Source organism: Chaetodon auriga, chromosome 15 (assembly GCF_051107435.1).
Source record: "Chaetodon auriga isolate fChaAug3 chromosome 15, fChaAug3.hap1, whole genome shotgun sequence".
NCBI lineage: Eukaryota > Metazoa > Chordata > Actinopteri > Chaetodontiformes > Chaetodontidae > Chaetodon > Chaetodon auriga.
The window spans coordinates 24,871,758-24,893,692 of record NC_135088.1 but is presented as its reverse complement, the minus strand read 5'-3'; the positions used below and the strand labels follow the sequence as shown (position 1 = coordinate 24,893,692).

At 41.0% G+C, this 21,935-nt stretch overlaps 1 protein-coding gene across 1 annotated transcript; it reads right to left on the bottom strand.

Annotated features, from left to right (window-relative positions):
* Positions 1-6,843: 6,843 nt before the first annotated feature.
* tiprl (TIP41, TOR signaling pathway regulator-like (S. cerevisiae)) lies at positions 6,844-21,042 on the bottom strand. Its single transcript, XM_076750896.1, has 8 exons — positions 20,791-21,042; positions 18,687-18,814; positions 16,316-16,495; positions 15,250-15,349; positions 14,969-15,100; positions 14,430-14,525; positions 14,237-14,299; positions 6,844-7,588 (listed from the first exon to the last, which is right to left on the bottom strand). Exons 2-8 carry the CDS (start codon positions 18,788-18,790, stop codon positions 7,457-7,459), a joined length of 807 nt encoding a protein of 268 aa, XP_076607011.1. The 5' UTR covers positions 18,791-18,814; positions 20,791-21,042; the 3' UTR covers positions 6,844-7,456.
* Between the last annotated feature and the right edge of the window lie 893 nt (positions 21,043-21,935).

The window sequence follows — 21,935 nt, the reverse complement described above, 5'->3', positions numbered from 1 at the left end:
ACAATGAAATGTAAACTGTAGCCCCTTGTACACACAAATAGAACAAATATTTTAACACAACATTTAATAGAATAAAACAAAACAAAATATAGTTATTTTTATACATAACTTATATTATTCAAGCCCATAGTAATTAAAAAATATCTGTTAAATAGAATATAGATCATTGTATTATGTTGGAGCAAAAAAAAAAACTATAAACATGAACAATGACTAAATTAAACTAATCCCAACTGTGTTCTAAGAATAATTCTTAAATGTTATGCAGAATTTTGACGTAAATTTCTCTGACTTGTTCAAAATACAGAATTGAAAGGAGGACAACCATGCATTACGCCAGTTAATATTCTTGAATTGTGATTTCCAAAAAGGCTTCCCTTTCAATGAAATCTTATCGTCCGTTTGAAAAAACACTCAAACTTTGAAAACAAATGCAAGGGAAATGCTGCATTCCCTAGCAACACAACAGACGTGCTCCAGTCCTGTCTTTGATGCGGGAAGAAAAATGGACTAATGGGATGACAAGACATAAAAATGTACATAGTTTTAGTCTTAGTCTTTTACAATTTTATAACAATGCAACAGCAGGCAGCCTCTTTTCTCCACTTCTCTTCCCACATCAACAACAAACACCTTTGTCAAAAATCAAGTTGTTCCACTTAACACTCCCCCTAGAGGACTGGAGCACTTCCATAGTGTTGTCCAGAAATACAACGTTTCTCTAACATTTGTTTTGTTTTGTGTCTTTAGGACTTAGCATCATTTCTGTATTTGTAGTGTTGTTGCTCTTTATTTGTTTTGGCTTTTTGCAGCATTTTGTTAGGCAGTGCTCAGTCTCCTTCTTTCCCCTTGTGTTTTCCCTGTGTTTCCTTGCCCCCTTGTAGTCTTGTCTGTCTTTCCCTGTCTGTTCAGCTCCGTGCTGTGGACTGCACCTGCCTGCCCAGCTCCTCCGGCCCTGCCTCCTCTCACACCTGCAAGTCACCTCATCTACGACCTAATCAGCAGTTGTATTTAACCCCGGCTCAGTCCACCAGTATTCGTCGGGTCAGTGGTACACCTGTGTGTTCCTCTAGCCATTTTCTGCTCTGCTGTATTTTGTGTCCATGCTGACCCAGACTCTTTTATTTTTTCAGGAGCTTCCACCTGTCGGTAAGCCCTCAGCCCAGCCCAGCCTTGCCTGTGAGAGGAGTTTGTTTGCAACCAGCCTAGAGCGTTTTATGCTCTCGCCTTTTGTTTCCAGTTTTTGTGGACACCCTCTGTTAAATCATGTTTTGTTTGCAACCAGCCTAGAGCATTTTTTGCTCTCGCTTTTTGTTTCCCGTTTTTGTGGACACCTTTGGTTAATAAACCTTTTGATTTTTTTTTCAACTTGCCTGTTCTCCTGTGTTCTCTCTGAAGTCCATCACTGTGCGTTGCCTTCCTCGGGTCTGAGTGTGTTTGCACACCTAACACATTTGTAATTTTATTTTATTTTTTTTTTTGACTTTTTGAGTCTGCCTTGGGAGACCCTTTCAGCCATGGCTCTATTGTCTACACACGGGACCAGCTGTTAGCCCTCAGACACACTGGACTGTTCCACATTGGGAAACCAGAGATTCCAGCAGACATAAGGAGGAAATGGAGAGGTTATAGAGGTGGTCTCAAGCGCCGGGAGAGAGGATGGAGATATAAACCATGTTTACCGGCTGTTATCATGGGAAACGTCTGCTCTCTCTCCAACAAGATGGACGAACTATCAGCGCTAATAAGGCTGCAGCAGGAGTACAGGGAGAGCAGTCTTATGTGTTTTTCGGAGACATGGCTTAACCACACACCGGACTCTGTTATCTCCTTAGACAGATTTACCCTAGCCCATGTGGACTGGAAAGTGGCAGAGAATGGTAAGAAGAAAGGCGGTGGACTGTGTGTGTTTCTTAACAACAGATGGTGTAACCCTGGCTACATCATTGTTAAAAAGCAGCTCTGTAGCAGGGACATTGAGCTTCTTGCAGTCAGCGTTCGGCCGTATTACATTCCTCGGGAGTTCTCACGTGTTATTGTGCTGATTGTGTACATCCCCCCGTCGGATGATACTGCTGCTGCCTGCGAGTGCATAAACAGCACATTGTCTACGCTGCAGACAAGACACCCACAGGCCGTCTTTCTCATCTCTGGGGAATTCAACCATGCCTCTCTCTCTGCCACTCTCCCCAACTTTACACTGTATGTAAACTGCCACACAAGGGACAATAAAACTCTGGACCTTCTGTATGCTAATGTCAGGGATGCATACACCTCCACCCCCCTCCCCCCTCTCGTTGCTGTGATCACAACTTAACAAGCCTCCACAGAGGAAGGCTGTGAAGACCTGGACTGAGGAGGCATGTGAGCAACTGAGGGGCTGCTTTAACACCACTTACTGGGACATACTGTGCAGCTCTCATGGGGAGGACACTGACAGTCTGACTCACTGCATCGCAAACTACATCAACTTCTGTGTGGAAAACACTGTGCCATCCAAGAGAGTATGGTGTTTTCCCAATAACAAGCCCTTAACTGAAGGCTCTGCTAAATGAAAAGAAGAGGGCCTTCATCTCAGGGGAGCTGCGGAGAGTACAGCGGGAGCTGAAGTATAACATCAGGAGGTGTAAGAAAATCTACAGAGAGAAACTGGAGCAGCGCCTGGAGAAGAACAGTGTCTGAGATGTGTGGAGAGGTCTGAAACATATCTCGGGCCATGACAAAAGTGAGGATGGACAAGCCACTACTGGAGATCAGGCCTGGGCAAATGAGTTAAACTTGTTTTTTAATAGATTTGACTCTGCCCCCACTCCAGCCCCCTCTCATTGGGGCCCCACTTCTTCACACCTCTCCAGCCCAGTTGTCTCCCATCAGCTGCAGTCCTTAACACCTTAGCTCCCCTCAGACCACTCTGCTCCAACCCCCGTTGTCATCAAGGACCCCCACCATCACCACCTACAGCTCCCCCTACAGTCACCCCCCATCACTATGGACCAGGTGAGGAGGGAGCTCGGGAAGACAAAGGCCAGGAAAGTCACAGGCCCAGATGCCATCAGTTCCAGGATGCTCAGGGAGTGTGCTGACCAGCTCAGTCAGGTGATTCTGTACATGTTCAACCTGAGCCACAGTCTGGAGAGACCGAGAGGCCGGTTCCAAAAACAGCCCATCCCAGGGACCCAAGCCACTGTCACCCTGACCTCCCACCTCATGAAGACCATGGGGAGGATCGTCCTCGGCCACCTTCGCGGCGCTGGACCCGCACTGGACCCGCTGCAGTTACGATAAGATAAGATAGACTTTATTTATCCCACAATGGGGGGAAATTCACATGTTACAGCAGCAACAAGACAGAGTGCAAGAAGTCAGAGGACAAGAGGACAAGAAAAATATTGCACAAGTGTTATATACCCTATGGAATTTACAATATATACAATACGTACACCTTTATTTACTTATATGTACACATTTAAAAATGACGATTGCACATGAAAACAGAGGAAAAATGTGAGATGTGATCAGTACAACTTGCATTTGAGTTGATGTTATTGTGCACTGTTATACAGTCTGATGGCTGTGGGCAGGAAAGACCTGCGGTAGCGCTCCTTCCTGCACTGGGGATGTAAAAGTCTTGTGCTGAAGGAGCTGCTCAAGGTCCTCACAGTGTGGTGCAGGGGGTGGGAGGAGTTGTCCACGATGGATGTCAGCTTGGCAAAGAGCGCAAAAATTACAAATGTGGAACCCCTACTTGCGCATATCCATAGGGGTTTTAGAAAAAAAGAAAGGACACAAGAAAAACACACAGAAATACAAAAAAACACTAAAACAAGGAAAACAGAAGATAGAGCTGCTGCAACTTGCTGCCACTCACACGGCGCCATCTTGGATTCTGATGGTGATCTGGCATCGGGGTGGACAATGCCGTCACCTACCTGCTACACCGGGTCCTGTCTCACCTGGAGTCCCACAGGAGCACTGTGAGAGTCATGTTTTTGACTTCTCCAGTGCTTTCAACACCATCCAGCTGTCAATGCTGGGGGGGAATGCATGGACCATCGACTACCTCACTGACAGACCGTAGTACGTGAGGCTACACAGCTGTGAGTCAGATGTGGTAGTCAGCAGCACATGGGCCCCCCAGGGAATGGTGCTGTCACCGTTCCTTTTCGCCCTCTACACCTTGGACTTCATGTACAACTCCACCCTCTGTCATCTGCAGAAATTCATTGCCATTGTTGGCTGTGTGTCAGAGAAGAATGAGCAGGAGTACAAGGGGGTCATCATGGGCTTCGTGGACTTGTGTCAGCAGAACCATCTGATCCTAAACACCAGCAAGACCAGGGAGATGGTAATTGATTTCCAAAGGAAACCTTCCCCTCACACACCGGTGAACATCCAGGGCTTGGTCATTGACATGGTGGACTCATGTAAGTACCTGGGTGTTCACCTCAACAATAAATTGGACTGGACAGACAATACTAATGCCCTGTACAGGAAGGGCCAGAGTCACCTATACCTGCTGAGGAGACTGAGGTCCTTTGGTGTGTGCAGTGCTCTACTCCAGACTTTCTATGACACTGTGGTGGCCTCTGCAGTGTTTTATGCCATAGTGTGCTTGGGAGGGGGCAGCACAGACAGAGACAGGAAGAGACTGAACAAACTGGTTAAGAGAGCCAGCTCTGTTCTGGGCTGCCCACTGGACTTCATCGAGGAGGTGGTGGACAGAACGATGTTAGCCAAGCTGACATCCATTATGGACAGCTCTTCTCATCCCTTGCACCTGTGAGGACCCTGAGCAGCTCCTTCAGCACAAGACTTTTACATCCCCAGTGCAGGAAGGAGCAACCACAGGTCTTTCCTGCCCACAGCCATCAGACTGTATAAGAGTGCACAATAACATCCACTCAAATGCTGTTGTGCTGATAACCTGATCACATCTCACATTTTTCCTCCGTTTTCATGTGCAATCGTCATTTTTAAATTACCTAAGTGTGTATGTATTGTACATATTGTAAATCACCATAGGGTATATAACACTTGTGCAATATTTTCTTGTCTTCTTGTCCTCTGACTTCTTGCACTCTGTCTTGCTGCTGTAACGTGAATTTCCCCCATTGTGGGATAAATAAAGTATATCTTATCTTATATTGGCAACAGTACTTTTATAAACTGTATATGTTGTACATTGTATTTCTCAAGTGCAATACAATCTACATCATTAGTTAGTTTTCTCATAAGAATATTAGTACTTTTTTATGGCAGTAGGATTTATATGGCATTTACTTTTTTTTCTAACCTGCACAAATGTACATATACATAGTTATTTTTGACATCGATCATGGACAACCCATCCCACTCCCTGCATGAGATGGTGGGGGGCTTAAGCAGGTCCTTCAGTAATAGACTGCTGCATTCAGTCTGTGAGAAACAACAGGTCCTTCATTCCTACATCTGCCAGACTGCCAGACTGTTTAACTCCAGTGTCATGTAATGTAGCACTGTGTTGATGCTGTCTTTCCCAATTCTGCATAATAAACCCACTTTTTGTTTTGCACTTCTGTTATCAATGCTAATGTATGCTGCTATTTATCCATTTCACCTGGTGCAATTTCTAAGTTGTATATTTCTCTCAACTGTGAAAAAACACAATATATTATCCATATTGGTAACTGTATTTTTATGAACTGTATATATTGCGAATGTACATCGACCTAGTATTTCTCAAGTGAAATAGTATGTTCTCAGGTGTAATAGTATTTCTTAAGTGCAATACAATATATGCCATGTCAGTAGTTAGTTTTCTCATAAGACTACTGGGAACAGTAGTTTTTTATGGCAGCAGGATTCTTTGGCATTTACAATTTTATTATAATCTGTCCAAATGTACATATACATACAGTCATGGACGAAAGTATTGGCACCCCTCTGGAAGTGTTGGTTTTCTAGCAAAAGTTGCACACTTTTGGAGGTTTTTTGATAAAATAACCAAACCAGGATCATTTCAATAACTTAACACAACTAAAACAACAATTGATTTCCCTAAGTTCAACACAAAATACCACCAAAATGCTGTGGGAAATCAAAACTGCATGGTCAAAAGTATTGCCACCCCTTCACAATAAGTGTCTCTTTGTACTGATAAAAGCAAATTCATTTAATCAAAAAACCTCGAAGAGGTGGCACAGTGGAACTGTTGCCTCACAGCTAGAAGGTCCCGGGTTCGATTCCCACCTGGAGTGCTGTGGGCACCTGGGGCATGTCCTCCACCATGCCACCGGTGCCTGCTGCTCGCGGAAAGGGGCCTCTCCGTGTTCACCTGGTGTATCCTCCATAAAATACCCCCACTAAAAACATGCAAGATCACCACCTGACCAATGGTGACAAAAGGAGCTGGGTCCCCGGGCGCCGCTGTCGGCTGGCAGCCCACTGCTCCTGGTCTGCTACGGAGGAAGGACTTACCAGGATGGGTTAAATGTGGAGAATTTCAGTGAAGCATGGCATATGCAGTTCCCCCTCTGTAACTATGCATGTTGTGCTGTGATCAATTAAGGAGTCTTAAAGAAAAAAAAAAAAAAAAAAAGGCATGTGACTTTTGCTAGAAAACCAACACTTCCAGAGGGGTGCCAATACTTTCGTCCATGACTGTAGTTGTTTTTTTCTATTCTGTATCTTGTATACTTTAATATTTTTATTTTGATCTCTTTATGCCACTGTGCTTGCTTTCTGTAACTTAATAATATAAATATATAAAGTCCTACCTTATCTTTTGGACAGCTTAAGTAATCCATCATGAACATCCTCCAAAAATAGTAATAATTATAATGCAGTACAAAAAAGGAAGCCATCCATATTTGCACAAATTTATTTAGCCATATGGTAGACATATTCACATAGATTGAGAAGTGTATAACTTGCAAATGGAAAAAAAAAAAAATCACCATCAGTTAATCACCATAGAAAATACAGCTGACATATTTACAAGAATTCTTGATCATACTGACTTCAGAAAATACAGTGCTGTTTTTTGTAGCTTTTTATAAACCCATTATCACTATACTAATATTACAAGCATGGAAACAGCTACCCAACCAAGCCTTATGTCAAAATGCTGAGTCACCTGACAGTGATAACTGAATCATAAAATAAAAGCAGTTCAAATATGAACAAAGCCAGAAGCTAAACCAAAGTATTTAGCTGGGGTTAACGTTTCTATGATATTACAGTGCATTAAGCTGCACTGCGAACATAGTGGATCTGTCTAAAGTCAGGTTGCAGTTTGAAGAACACAACATCATAACATCATAATGGTCACATATAAAAACTATTCCTGTACAGATATCGGGGGGGGGGGCATCTGTGGTATGTTACTGTACGATTAAGGATGTGGTTTAAGACTATTATTCCCAGTTTTCATCATGCAACACATCAATGTGGCCCTGGTCCACATGGTGTATACTGGTCACTGAAGGACTTCATGAACAGCTGTCTGAGGCTGCATTACAGGAAGCTCCAGCTTTTCACACTCTGTCATCTTCAGGGTTAAGTGCTGAGCGATCTCATTCGGATCAGTGTACAGTGCAGCGGGAACATTCTGAATAGGAGAGCAAGACCTGTGTTACAATTACAACAATACAGTACATCATAGGAGACTTAACATATAATAATCAAGGCTTTTAATGCACACTCTGCTAACAAATGCTTTACATAAAATCTGGTGATAAACAAATGTTTAATTTCGATTTATAATTACTGTCATTATTGTCACTGATATGTAAAGTTTTTTTGTGCAAATATAATATAATATATATTTATTGGTATATAATGATACCAATAAATTTTAAGCAACATCCATGTAACCTCAAAGAAAATGGAAAAGAACAAGTGAATTTAGTGTGTCTGTGAAGATTTTCATTCATCCAGGTATTTCTAAGAGGTTTCCAAAGGCAACTAGGGCTACCACGATTAGTCGACTAGTCATGACTATGTCGACTATGAAAATCGTCGTTTATTTTGTTTTTTTTTTAAGCTTTGTTTTTCTCTCAAAACTGCTGCTGTACCCTCCGCTGCCTTGTCTGCCTTTCTGTCCTTGACACACATGCGCAGTAGTGGTAATCAGCGTCTGCTGAGATGTCACCGGACTGCCTGACCAGCAGGGTTCTAAATTAACTTTTTTGATCACCAGCCAATGTGGCTGGTGACCTTCTAAAGTTACCAGCCAATCAGAATTTCCACTAGCCAAATTTTTTCCCGGTGAAAATAAGAGAGATTATGAGTGCCACTGAATGCATTTGATCATTTTATTTACATTGTTGGCATGAAAAATGCACAGAAAGTACAACACATGAAACAAAATATACACAGAAAGTGCAAACATTTAATTTATACAAACAAAAAATGCTGTCAGATTTATTATTTTCTAAAAGACATTTTTCCAGTAAGTATTTAGTATCATTACATTTCTAATAAAATGTATTTTTCCTTTCAACTTAAAGTGTTTCTGCTTTCCTTCTTTAATAAGAAATATATATAAGTAACAGCTATGACTTAAACACTTGCAAAAAATTGCATTGGTAATAAATTGAACTATGTATGTACAACTAGAAAACACAAATAGTGCAGCAGTCAGTATTGCAGACTCCTTAGGCTCTCCTGATGACTTCGGGCACTCTCATGGTCCTTTACTGCCTCGACTTTAAAATTATTAGTCCCCACCACAAAATTATTCGTCTTGTTTTTTTCTTTCGTGTACATGCGGCAATCCTTACAAAACATGACGGCATTTTCGTGATCAAACACAAGCCATTCACGACCTGTCAGCCATTTAGCGTTCAACTTTCTTTTCTTCGTTTCGCACGCTTTGTCGACATTCTCATCCCCTGCCTCCTTCCTCTTCTCGCCCCCAGATGTCTGTCCCAACCACTGCAGCATTTAGTTTAACTTCACTTTTTACTTTTAGCTAGCTCAGTCTCCTTTTTTACAGTTTATACGCCGCCGTTCATTCTTCTTCTTCTTCTTTGTGTTTGCATTTCCGTGGTTTCTCGCGCCGGTTGCACTACAGACTGTAGTGTGCCTGCGCACGGCCAATGGGCGTCTTGTACGTCATCACGTAGCATTACGACAGTGTTCATGGGAAATATAGGACGGACTGTCAGGGGGACAAATGACCAAGAACTGTAGAGCGGCTCTGACTGACATGATTGCCTAATGCATTACCGGCCAAATTGGCTAGTAAGTTTTTATTTACACCCGCCAATATGAATTTTAACCCGCATTTGGCGGGTTGGCGGGTGTTAATTTAGAACCCTGCTGACCAGTATCATGGCTACCCGGCAATGGAGCTCTAAAGTTTGGGGGCATTTTCGCAAAACAAAAGACAAGCATGTGCAATGTAAAATCTGCAAGGCAGAACTTGCCTTCCATGGCAGTACGACGGCGATGCACAAGCATCTGAAAAGGAAGCACGTCGTTGTGGCTGGTTCAACTTCTGCCACCATACTAGTTCCACTGATTGGCAAAACTCCACACCAGATCAAAAACTCCCAGGATTTTGCCGACAAGGTAGGAAATACAATACTGGACTCAGATGAGACAATGATGTCACTTCACTCTTCACTGCACATGCATTCCTACCCTGAAAGCAGTAAAGACTTTAAGGAAACTGCTGCTACAGCACAGCACTCTCTCCGACAGGACCAATCTCTTCCCAGACCACATATGTGCCCTGCTAGACCTCTGCCTGACAACCACCTATTTCTAGTACAACAAGGGTTTCTGCAGACAGAGCCATGGCTATGCCATGGGGTCACCAGTTTCTCCAGTAGTGGTTAGGTGAGGATTAGGGTCTCTGTATGGAAGAAGTAGAGAGCAGAGCCCTGACCTTCTTCCCAGAGACTGCCCCCAGCCATTGTGTTATAGATATGGATGACACCAGGGTCAAAAGTAGAACACAGGAAATAACAGCTTTTATGGATCACATCAATGCAGTGGACAGCAAAATTAAGTTCACTCGGGAGGTGTTAAAGGAAACAGTCCGGCATTTTTGGATTGCACAGTGCATACTGAAGATGACAGAGGACTCAACATCAAAGCTTACAGTAACCAACACAAACACACATTTGAATTTGTTCTTTGATTTTCACTACCTCCAAGACTTAGCAGTCCACCGACATCTTTAGAACAAGGGACACTTATTGTCCACTCACAAGGACAATAATGTACACATTTTGGCAAGAGAAGACGTATGAAAGAGGAGTGATAGAAGACATCTTCGTCAAACTGGAACAATTATCACTGAACAGAGGAGGTAGTCTACGACACCACTTATCAGCCACTTACAACGCAGTCCTGCAGCTTAACACTTTTTCACATCATGACTCATGTAACCCTAACAACTCACATGGTGGCCAGCATGACTGATATTGTCGTCTCGCAGGTTCCCATGGATAGTGGCTGCATGAACAGCTATGTCTCCTGCCATTGCCCTGCCTGACATCCACTGCAACTGCTACTACTATTATTACATCCACTGTCACTGTTACTGTGATTGCATTTCTGTCTATCTCTCTCTGTCTGTCTGTCTCTCTCTCTCTTTCTCTCAAGCACAACACAAGCCTCAATGTGTGAAAACTGTTTTCATACATTAAAATCTATCTACACTCAAATGGCATTAAATAGTCACAGGTTGATGTACAAGAATGTACAGTCGCATAAATAGCATGATTGGCAGTTCATCAGTGAATTTATGCAGTATCATCTAAATAATCTGAACCATAAAATGCAGTAATTCTCCCTAACCATTTGGTCATTGATTTATAATTATTTCAGTTTTGATCATTACTTTTTTCTACAGATTTCTAGGACAAGCATGGACTGTGCTCAAAAATATCCCAATCTATACTTTTTTTTTTTTTTTTTTGTTTAAGACATTTTTGTAAGTATTCAGTCCCACTTCATTTACACTAAAGACAGTCTAAATGCTCATAGTTACATACTGAACTAGATTTTAAAGCTCACTAAGTTCTATTTGAATTTCAGTGTTTTGGAGATACATGTATTTAACATGTAAGTTTCTGTGCAAATGTTTTATTTTTGATTTGTTAATAATAACAATAATAATAACAACAACAATAAATCGTGGTCGTGAGAATGGGTTTGAGAGAGGAGTCAGGCAGCAGAATTTTGGATGTACTGGAGTTTATTGAGAACTTTGGAGGTGGAACCGAAGAGAATGCTATTACAGTAGTCTAGGCGTAAAGGTGACAATGGTGTGAATGAGGGTTTCAGTGGCTGATAAAGAGAGAGAGGACGGAGATGGGCAATGTTGCGGAGGTGGATGAATGCAGTTTTGGTTATGTGATTGATGGGGTTCAAATATGAAGTTTGTGTCGAATATCACACTGAGGTTGGGGCTGTGAGGGAAGGGAGACAGGATGTTTTCGATGGTGATGGAGAGGTGGGGGGACTTTGTGAGGGATTTGGGGCCAATTATGATGAGTTCCAATTTGTCACAGTTAAGTTTGAGAAAGTTTTTTTGCATCCAGAGTTTAATTTCGGTCAGGCAGCTGGTGAGAGTGGTGTGGGTTAGGGTGGAGATGGTTTTGGTGGATATGTAAAGTTGAATGTCATCAGTGTAACAGTGGAAATGAAGGTTGCAGCAATGGATGATGTCACAGAGGGGGAAGAGGTAGAGGATGAAGAGGATAGGACCAAGCACCGAACCTTGAGGTACACCGTGGGAGTGGGGGGCGGTGGAGGAGGTGCAGTTGTTGAATGATGAATTGTTGTCTGTTAGTGAGATAAGATTTAAACCAGGGGAGTGCCAGTGATGTTGAGGGAGGACTGAGGGCGGGAGAGGAGGATGGAGTGGTTGATGGTGTCAAAGGCTGCAGAGAGGTCGAGGGGGATGAGGATATTGAATCTGCACCTCAGAATCTGAGGAGTGTAGGAATTAGATGATTTACTAATCCCAGGAATCAGTCTATGAATGCAGTGCAAGTTTTTGTGACCTTTTTCCCTAAGGTGAGGGAGAGGACAGAGGGACATTTGATAAGGGAAACAGAATGAGGGGGGCAGTTTAGGGTGCAGTTCATTGTACCTGAGGAATTTATGGTATAATATAAACCCTAGGAAACAGGATCAGTGCAATCCTCAAATCGTCAATGTTTGGGGGAATGATTTACCAACATCAGGTGCATGTGACAACCAGTTGTCCTTTTGTTGCCAGACAGTATAAAAGTCAAGACATTGTGGAGATCTGGAGAGAACACTCTGCATGAGTCTTTCCTCCATGCTGCATGTATTAACGAGACCTGATTCATCACACGAGTCTGTAATTCTTTAGAGAATTAGCAAGTCTCTACGATGAACAGGGAGAATTTCGCTTACAGGAGAGGAGGAGATCATTTGTGACTTTGAGAAGAGCTGTTTCTGTGCTGTATTTAGTGAGGAATCCAGACTGAAAAGTTTCGTAGAGGTTATTTGAGATGAGATGGGTTTTCAACTGGGCAGCAATGACACATTCTAGAGTTTTTGATAAGGGGAGGTTGGAGATAGGCCGGAAATTATTGGGGGAGTTTGGATCAAGTCCCAGGTTTCTTGAGGATGGGTGTAACCGAGGCAAGTTTGAGAGGTAGGGGGACAGAGCCAGTACTGAGGGAGGTGTTGATGATTTGGTGATGAGGGGGGAGATGACAGGGAGGCAGTTCTTGAGGAGGGAGAATGGTATGGGGTCCAGGCAAGATGAAGAGTTATTTTTTTTTCTGGAGATGTATTTGGACAGTCCTGGGGGGAGACAGGGGAGAAATGAACCAGAGGGGGAATGTTGAGAGGAATGGGGGGAGGAGAGGGGGAGGAAGGAGGGGCGGGTGAGGTGGATAAGCTGCTGTGGATGGAATCAATCAATCATGGCAGTGGACAGTGAAGCAGAAAGCACAGAGGGGAAGATGGATTTGATGTTTCTGAAGGAGACTGTCCGTTTTTCCTTAGGTATGGGGGTGGGGAAGTTTATGTCCATAATTATTGCAGGTGATCAGAGATGTGGAGATTAAGGCTGGAGATGAGCGGGATTGACAGACCAGAGGAGCAGACCAGATCGAGGATGTACCCATGGTTGTGGGTGGGGAAGTTGACGTGCTGGGTGAGGTTGAGGGATTGTAGCAGGTCCATGAATTCGGAAGCAGATTTGCAGTTAGCATTGTCAATGTGAAGGTTAAAATCTTGTTAGCTAATGCTGCTAATTTATTTTGGCGTTAGATTATCACATTGACTGAGTGAGATTGAGAGAGATGCCAGATATCTTTTTGAATCATGGCTGGCTGCCAGGTTTTGAAACTGAGAGAAGTGTGTGCCTTATGAGCAGATAAGCAGTTAAGCAGAAGTACCCCCACATGCAGTGTTTTGAGTATGGCAGACTATTGGTAGAGTTAGTGTTTGCACTAGCTGCTGGATATTAATAAGCAGTCAGAGAAAATATAGTCTTAGGTTTAATTTGAGGATGTGATCAGTTTCTATTTTTCCATACTCAGTTGGTGGGACTTTAAATAAATATTGCTGACATGTTTGTATCTTATTAGAGGCCTGTTTGTGCAATGTGTATGTGGTGTTGCTTTTCTGTTTTCACGCAGACCGCTCCAATGTGTAGCCATTTCAGTGTGTGTGTATTACCAAGCACAATGTTATATAATGTGTCTGGTGGGAATTAAATATATTACCTGTGCAATTTTTCAACTGCTCAAATAGGTGGAATTAATTGCAACAGCTGAGCAAAAGGAATTTAACTTGGGTTTCTTCTTTGGAAAAATCGGCTGTAGTAGGACAACTGGTACATGCTCTCGGGAAGAAGATAGGTGCTTAGAGGAAGAGAAAGACCATGAAAAAAAAAGAAAACGCAAGGGAAAGAGCAGAAGTGGACAAAGACAGGGCAATGACGTGGCATGCTGAACCAGCATTGGATATCAAGCAGGCGAACAATTTGCTGCCACCTTTTGATGAAAATTTAGTGGACATATTTTGGAACCTTATGTGGATTTGTGGACCAAACCGAAACAGGATGTTGATGCTATTTACCTGCCTGCATGTTAGCCTATAGGAATGACATAATTAAAATACTTTAGGTCCAAAGACTAAATATGCAAATTAAGTGGGTTTTTTGGTCATAAACTCTGTTTAGCTCTGACCAGGGCTCTCATATTTCTACTCTTTTGCTGTGTAACTTGATATCAGTGCATGACATGTTACTTACCTTAAGTTCTGCTATTTTGCTTTCCCTTGTGCTGAACTCTCGTAGCATGTAATTCTTTCCAGCCTGGAATAAAAACCAGCGTTACAATTGGAGCCTTTGCCATAGTCACAGTGGATTAAGTTTTAAATTCTATGATTTGCTCATTACAAAAACCAGCACTGCACTTTGCCCTGCCTGGAGGTAACCAACTTACCTCATGATACAGTCGTGTGTCATTTATTCTAATCAGCACTCCATCCACTCGTAAGAAGAAACGCAGCAACAAGAAGAAACTGGTGGGCATCACCCTCTGCATTATAAACAAGACATACAGCAACAAATTTGTTGAAAATGTTGCATGCAACATTACATAATGACATAGTATATTACAGAAATGCAAAAAACAAGTTTTGGAATCGGGTACACTACGTTACGATTTACTTTGTGAGCTTGGGGCTTTTATTCTACCACAAATTCTACCACTGAACTTTGCCTGCTGAGCTCTCTCTCATTCCCAGAGTGCACCTGTGGGGTAGTTCCAAGGGCTGAAGTGAGAAGTGAGAATTTGTGTAACTGTGTGAGGGCAGTTCCTGCAAAAGAGTGCTGGGTTCTCAATGAAACTTCCCTGAATAAATGAAGATTGGCGGCTAAGGCTAATGACTTGGTAAATTGGGCACTGATTACACATAGACTGTGGCCAAAAAATAAATTGAATAAGTAGTACCAGTTTGTTTACATGAACACAGCACTCACAATTTTGACACTGATCATTGAGACTCCGTGGTCATGCAGCTCATCTTCAAACAACAGCACCTCATCAAAGAACATGATCTGTTCACGAGCCTTTAACTTCTCCATGTTGATACGTTCTGCTGTGTTAGTCACCTTCAGATGAACAACAAGTTGAAATGAAACACAGGTGGAAGTAGAGCTGTTCAAAGACAGAAAATGAAACTCATTTTGGAGACTTTTTGACAGTGCAGTTAACAAAGGTGTTGACACTGTGTTCCATTCCATTACTGTATTTTACCCACCTTTATCTGCATACTTTCTCCTATCAGAGTACCTCTGTAGTCTGTGGTGTATGTCCAGTCGTAGGGTCTCACCACCTCTTTCGAGTGTTCAGAATCCACTCTGGAAGGAGACGACAGAGATTCATGCAATTGAAGTAGGTGACATTATTTACGTTTCTGGAAATTAACTGTTTTAATTTTTTTTAAACAAAGTTTTTCAACACAAATCACAGCCCCTCTATGTGATATCTGCGATGTCCGGTTGTGTCAGTGTCAGGGTGGCCAGCCCACAGTTCGAGAGCTGCACACAGCTCTTCGTCTGCACACATGTGGTTATTCTATTTTATTATTTCAGTTTGTGGCAAAGTTCATCGTAATTGTAAATCTCTGCTCTAATACGAGATCCAATCTCTTTCACTGATGGGACAAAAGCACATAGCAATCACATACTGGTACAAAAATAAACAAAAACTTGCATGGCATGGTTTTCATGGTATTTTGTACCACTTCCTCTTTCTTTCTTGACTGCAGTGAAGGACATTTCTGCCTCATTTGCCTGACCTAGTATAAAGAGTGCTCTCATTTGGCAACAAACTCAAGTTCTTTCTGGTGTGTCTGAAAAAGGGAGATCTGATGCATTTGCACTACGTGTTGGATGCAAGTATACAAACAGCTGAAGAGCTAAAAGCAAGTGCAGTAAAGTATGCATTACGGCTTGAAAAGCCACAACAGGATTTTGAGAACAGATCTTCTGGTGAAAAGGCTGAAAAATTACTGTATGTACAGTGTATTCCTAGCAAAATCCAAAATGATTGTGGAATACAAAGAATGCCTGAAATTCCACTTAGTCTAAAGCAGCAAAGTGTAAGCTGAATAGCAATCAACATTGAGTGCTGCCATTGTATCTTATTGACATTTGGAGTTTGTGTGTGTCTGTTAGGGTATTTGTTTGTTTCTTTAAAGTAGCATGGCTGTTTTGTTAGCTCTGTGTCTGTTTGGCCACAGCTTTTTAAGAGTTTTGTGTATCAAACGTGAAAAAAACCCTCCACCCGCGGCCTTTGGTAACACATTGTGATGCTCATCTTGCCTGCTCTCCTGCCATTCCTGAGCACAGGCCACCTTGACAGCATCCTCCATGTTGCTGACTCTCTTAAGTGCATCAATGGCATTGAATTCAATGCCGTAGCCATCTGTGTGCTGGATGCGCAAGGTATTGTCCCCAAACAGCATCTCTGGAAGGGAGGGCATGTTCATCTCCTCTGCTAACCTGGAAAGGCAAACAGCAAATAGCTGGCTACTGGTAACACTTTCACAAAGTGACACTTGTCTACACAGGGAAAAAAAAAAACTTTGCTCAACTTAGTTTACTGTAAAGTCTCATTAATATAGCTTGGGAATTAGTTTGCAATGTAATTCTGCATGCTCGGAACTTAGATGCTTAATATGTCCACCTATTTAAATTCTTGATTTTAAAATAAAACTTCCCAAAATGTTCAATACCACACTGTGTGAAAACATCACATATACAGAAATATGTATGTCTGCTGGTTGCAAAGCTTAAGTGAACATACATTTATATAATGATGCTTACAGTGTATGAAATATATATTCTATATATATATATATATATATATATATATATATATATATATATATATATATATCTCCATTGAAAACATGTCAGAAACAGAGTGCCTAATCTTGAGCAGATACTTTTCTAATTTAGTTTAGAGATGTTTTGCAATAGTTTTTGTGCTGTAAAAAACATACATATACATATATATATATACACACACACGCACACACACACACACACACACACACACACACACACACATACATGCATATATAAAAATTCCTTTCTCGCCCCGCCTGGGGCGGTATTGTGCCTCCTTCAAGCTCGAGGCCTGGGAGCTTGAGGGTTCTGCACAGGATCTTGGCTGTTCCCAGGAGTGCACTCTTCTGGAAAGAGACCTCAGATGTTCTTCCTGGTATCTGCTGGAGCCATTCTCCCAGCTTGGGGGTTACCGCTCCGAGTGCCCCAATCACTACTGGGACCACTTTTGCCTTTATGCCCCACATCTTCTCCAACTCCTCCTTGAGACCCTGGTATTTCTCCAGCTTCTCGTGTTCTTTCTTCCTGATGTTACTGTCACTTGGGATCGCTACATCCACCACTGTGACTGTCTTCTGTTCTTTGTCTACCACCACTATGTCTGGTTGGTTCGCCATCACCAGTTTGTCTGTCTGGAACTGGAAGTCCCACAGGATCTTAGCTCGGTCATTCTGGATCACCTTTGGAGGCGTCTTCCACTTTGATCCTGGGCCCATACTCAGTACAGATGTTCCTGTGTATGATGCTAGCCATCTGGTTATGACGCTCCATCTATGCCTTCCCTGCCAGCATCTCACACCCTGCTGTTATGTGCTGGATTGTCTCAGGGGCATCTTTGCACAGCCTGCACCTGGGGTCTTGTCTGCTGTGGTAGATCCCGGCCTATATTAATCTTGTGTTCAAGGCTTGCTCTTGTGCGGCCATGTCACAAGTTGCTTTGCAGTCTTCATGGATGTGGGGTTTCGAAGCATCAGTCCCACATCCTCTTCATATACCCTCTCTCACTGGGGTTGCTGGTGTAGTAGCATTCCAGTAGTGTTTTGTTCTCTGTCCTGCTCCATGTATGTCGTGTTCGTGTCGTGTCCAGGCGACGTCCATATATAGATATATATCTATATCTATCTATCTATATATATATACATATATACACACACACACACACACATTCTTCTGATTGGTTAGCCACAGCAGTTTTACTTAAAACAAAATTCAAATCTAACGTCTTATCTACTATAATTTTAAATGTGTGTGTGCAACCCAAGATCAGTGTGTCCGCTGTCAAATTTCTGTAACATGTTTGACCTAGGCATGAGCAAGGTGTCTTTTATGAATCATGGCTGATGGGCTGCTTTGTTTTTTTTACTCCTATGAGTAATTATGAGTGAGGACTTGGTGCCACATCATCTATTCTTAATGTATAGCTACTGGAGCGTACCGCCTGACAGCACATTCAGTTCGTACAGTTGTCTCTCAATTTCTGTTGTGCATGAAAGAATATCCACTGTGTCAATCAGTATGCAGTGAAAACTTTGTTTATGTCAGCTACAAGAACATGTTTTTGGAAAAGAATGGATGTAGGAAAACAATGCTTGATGTACAGTAGATGTAGTGGGATACAGATAAGCAAAGCAGGACAAAGGCATAGAACCATAGTTTTTGTTTTTTTTTTTAGCTGTGTAACTATAAATAGTAAGTATATCATTTAAGAAACACTTATAAAACATAAAAAATAAAGATCTGCAGGGTTGAACATAACTAAAAGCTTAACGCACCAGAGGGCCCAGCGAGTAAAAAGTAGAAGACAAATGCATATCTGCCACAGACTGTAAGAGGAACAGCTCACCGGTCAATGTCTTTGGATTTCATGATGTGATTTTTGGCAGCAGTCACTTTCCATGGTCCAAAGGTGAAGTCCTGCTTACTGCTCTTAAAACCATGTGACATCATTGTGGACAGAGAGGCAAACTTCAACTGCAAAACAGATAATGAGCACACTTTTCAAACAGATTTGACTGACAGACACTCAAATAAGGGCATTTGGATGGAATATCAGATCTCTTTCACTGGTGATACTTGTGTTTGGCTCCTCTATTAAGTAATTTCCAAAAGGTACAGGCAGATTTGAGTCAAGTTGGGTTTAACTATATTTAACTATCAAAATTATTGTCATAATCTTTAACATTGTGCTATTTTAGAAAAAATCTCTTGCTAGTTTATGTTGTTGTTCTTATTATTTCTCGATTTCTTCATGCAAAGATATGCTTGACTTTGAGAATATTTAGAATATAAGAATAAGAATATTGGCAATAGTACTTTTCATGGCAGTAGGATTTTTATAGTATTTACTATTTTTTTAATCTGTACAAATGTACATATACAGTCATGGACAGAAGTATTGGCACCCCTCTGGAAGTGCTGGTTTTCTAGCAAAAGTCGCACACTTTTGGAGGTTTTTTGATAAAATAACCAAACCAGGATCATTTCAATAACTTAACACAACTAAAACAACAATTGGTTTCCCCAAAATCAACATAAAATACCACCAAAATGCTGCGGGAAATGAAAACTGCATGGTCAAAAGTATTGGCACAACAAGTGTCTTTTGTACTGATAAAAGTACATTTGTCATTGTTATGATCTTTTGTTAAGGTTATGGGTAGTCAGCCATCAGCTCTGGTAGCATTCCTGACAAATTTCAGTCCTGTCGTATGGAAAGGCTAAGCTGACTGAGTTGGACAGCGTTGAGGTCAGGGCTCTGTGCAGGTAAGTAGAGTTTCTCAACACCAAATTGGGAAAATTACAATTACAATTTATCATTGGGCAGACGCTTTTATCCAAAGTGACGTACATATGACATTTTCATACATCACAAGCAAGGTTCTAGAGGGGAGAGAACAACAAGAGTAAGTGCCCTAATGCAACTTTCTGGTCCAACTGGACATAGGTGCTACAAGACAGTGCTGTGAAGTAATGCATAGAGTGCATAGAGTGAAAAGAGAGTTGTTGTTGTTGTTTTATATAAGAAAGAAGGTGTTCAGAAAAGAAGAAGAAAACCTCCCAGCTTGTTTTGTGCACAGGGGCACTATCATGTTCAAACAAAACAGGGATTCTCTGGTGGATTTGCATTAGTTGCATGTTTGGATTCCTTATTTCACAAGCATTTTTTTAGTTGTCAAACATCAATGTTCACATGCCTCATCTATTTCTGCCTAACCCAATTCCTTTTGTTGCTCAAGTCACATTTGAACTACACTGATATTGAATAAATGTGTCAAATATTGGTTGTGATTTATCATGCCCTCCATTACTAGATCTGTAATTATCTTCATGGACACTTAATAAACACATTGCTCATGGTTTTGTTTTCTTTTGTTTGTCTTTGAAAAAGAACTTCATTTCAAAGGTCATTTTGTTTATCCACGAATTTTGATTGTATCATTTAAATTTACTTAATCCAATTAATTCATAAATTCACATGATCATTTATTCATTTGTCATATTAACATTAGCTGCTTAGTTAAATGCGACATTAATTAATCTTAACCCTAGTCAGAGTTCGTCTTGTAGTTATTTTAATCATGTAACCATTTTTCAAATACACCCATGAAAATATTGGCTTAGGATGACACTTGCTTTGCTGTATCGATATACTAATTTCACCAAACATAACAATCAAAAGCAAGTCCAAATGTCTTTCATTCTACTTTCTGAAAGAAATCAGCTGTATTCACGATAATAGATACAGTAGTCTGCTTTCGTCTTGTTTGTTCCTCTCATGTATAATCACAAAAAAGAATAAACTGCTTTCGGCTTCGTTTTGCCACATTTCTTCTGGCGGTCTGGATGATGTTTGAACATAAAAGACAGCTGTACATGGCCAGAAAAACTGCCAGTCAGTCCAACTGTGTGTTTAAAAAAGCATTTTAACAGAAAAAACATCCGTTTACCTTGGTATTGTTGTCAAATGCTACCGGCCATGGAGACTATTTGAGTGCACCGGTAAACACAGTCCGGTTTAAGTTTGATATTCTCACGCTGTGGTTCCGCTACTTGTTCACGTGGTTAGTGCCAACCAGACGTTGGTTGCAGTCGAATAATCTCTTCTTTTCTTTTTCTTTTTTTTTTTTTTCTTTTTCTTTTTTTTCTTTTTGGTCTAGGCTGGGGGCTAACTGGTGAAATCACCCGGAAGTATTTTCTTCTTCTTCTTTGAGGTTTTATGGTAGTTGGCATCTACGATGTTGCATTACTGCCATCTTCTGGTTTTACTCTCCATCTTTATCCATTTTAAGGGGAGATACTACAGCGAGGAAATATCCATTTATTCGGAAGTATGTCAGTGGCAGCCATGATAAGAGCTTTTTTTTTTTTTTTTGACTCCTTTATTGAAAAGGTACAGAAATAAACAAGTATGGCAACATTCATTTAACAAACATTGCAACAGTATAAAGAGATTGCCAAGGGAACAACAACTTAGCATTAGTGCAAATCATTTCAAAATATAATACATACATTCGGTGCTTCAATATAATAAATTCAGAGCGAATTGAGGTAGAATTAAAGTAAATAAATCATTAAAAGAATAAAATTAAAAGAATACAGTAAAATAACAGGACAATAAACATTGATATCACAAGGGGGAATTGATATTAACTTCAACTATCCAATTCAGTGGGGAAATTTTTTAAGATATCATATAATTTCTGTGCTTTTATACCTTTAAGAAGGTTTAAAGACTTCATGTACATTTTACATTCATTCAGGAGGACAATAAATTTGGGGGATGATTTCAGTACTCTATTCTTTTGGATAAAGAATTTTGCTAGACATAGAATTACATTACAACAGAGTTCATCATGGAATATATTTGTTTGATTCATTTGTGAATATTAAGACAGAATGCTTGTACTATACCACATGAGAAAAATACATGGTCCATAGTTTCAATGTCATTTTCACAAAATGTGCATATATTGTCAATATTAAAACGTAGTCTAAGTAATTCTTTAGACAGATAAATGTTGTTCATAATTCCAAAGTGTGTTTCTTTCATTTTGGCGGTTATAGGAAATATTAGGTACATTGTTCTTAGTTT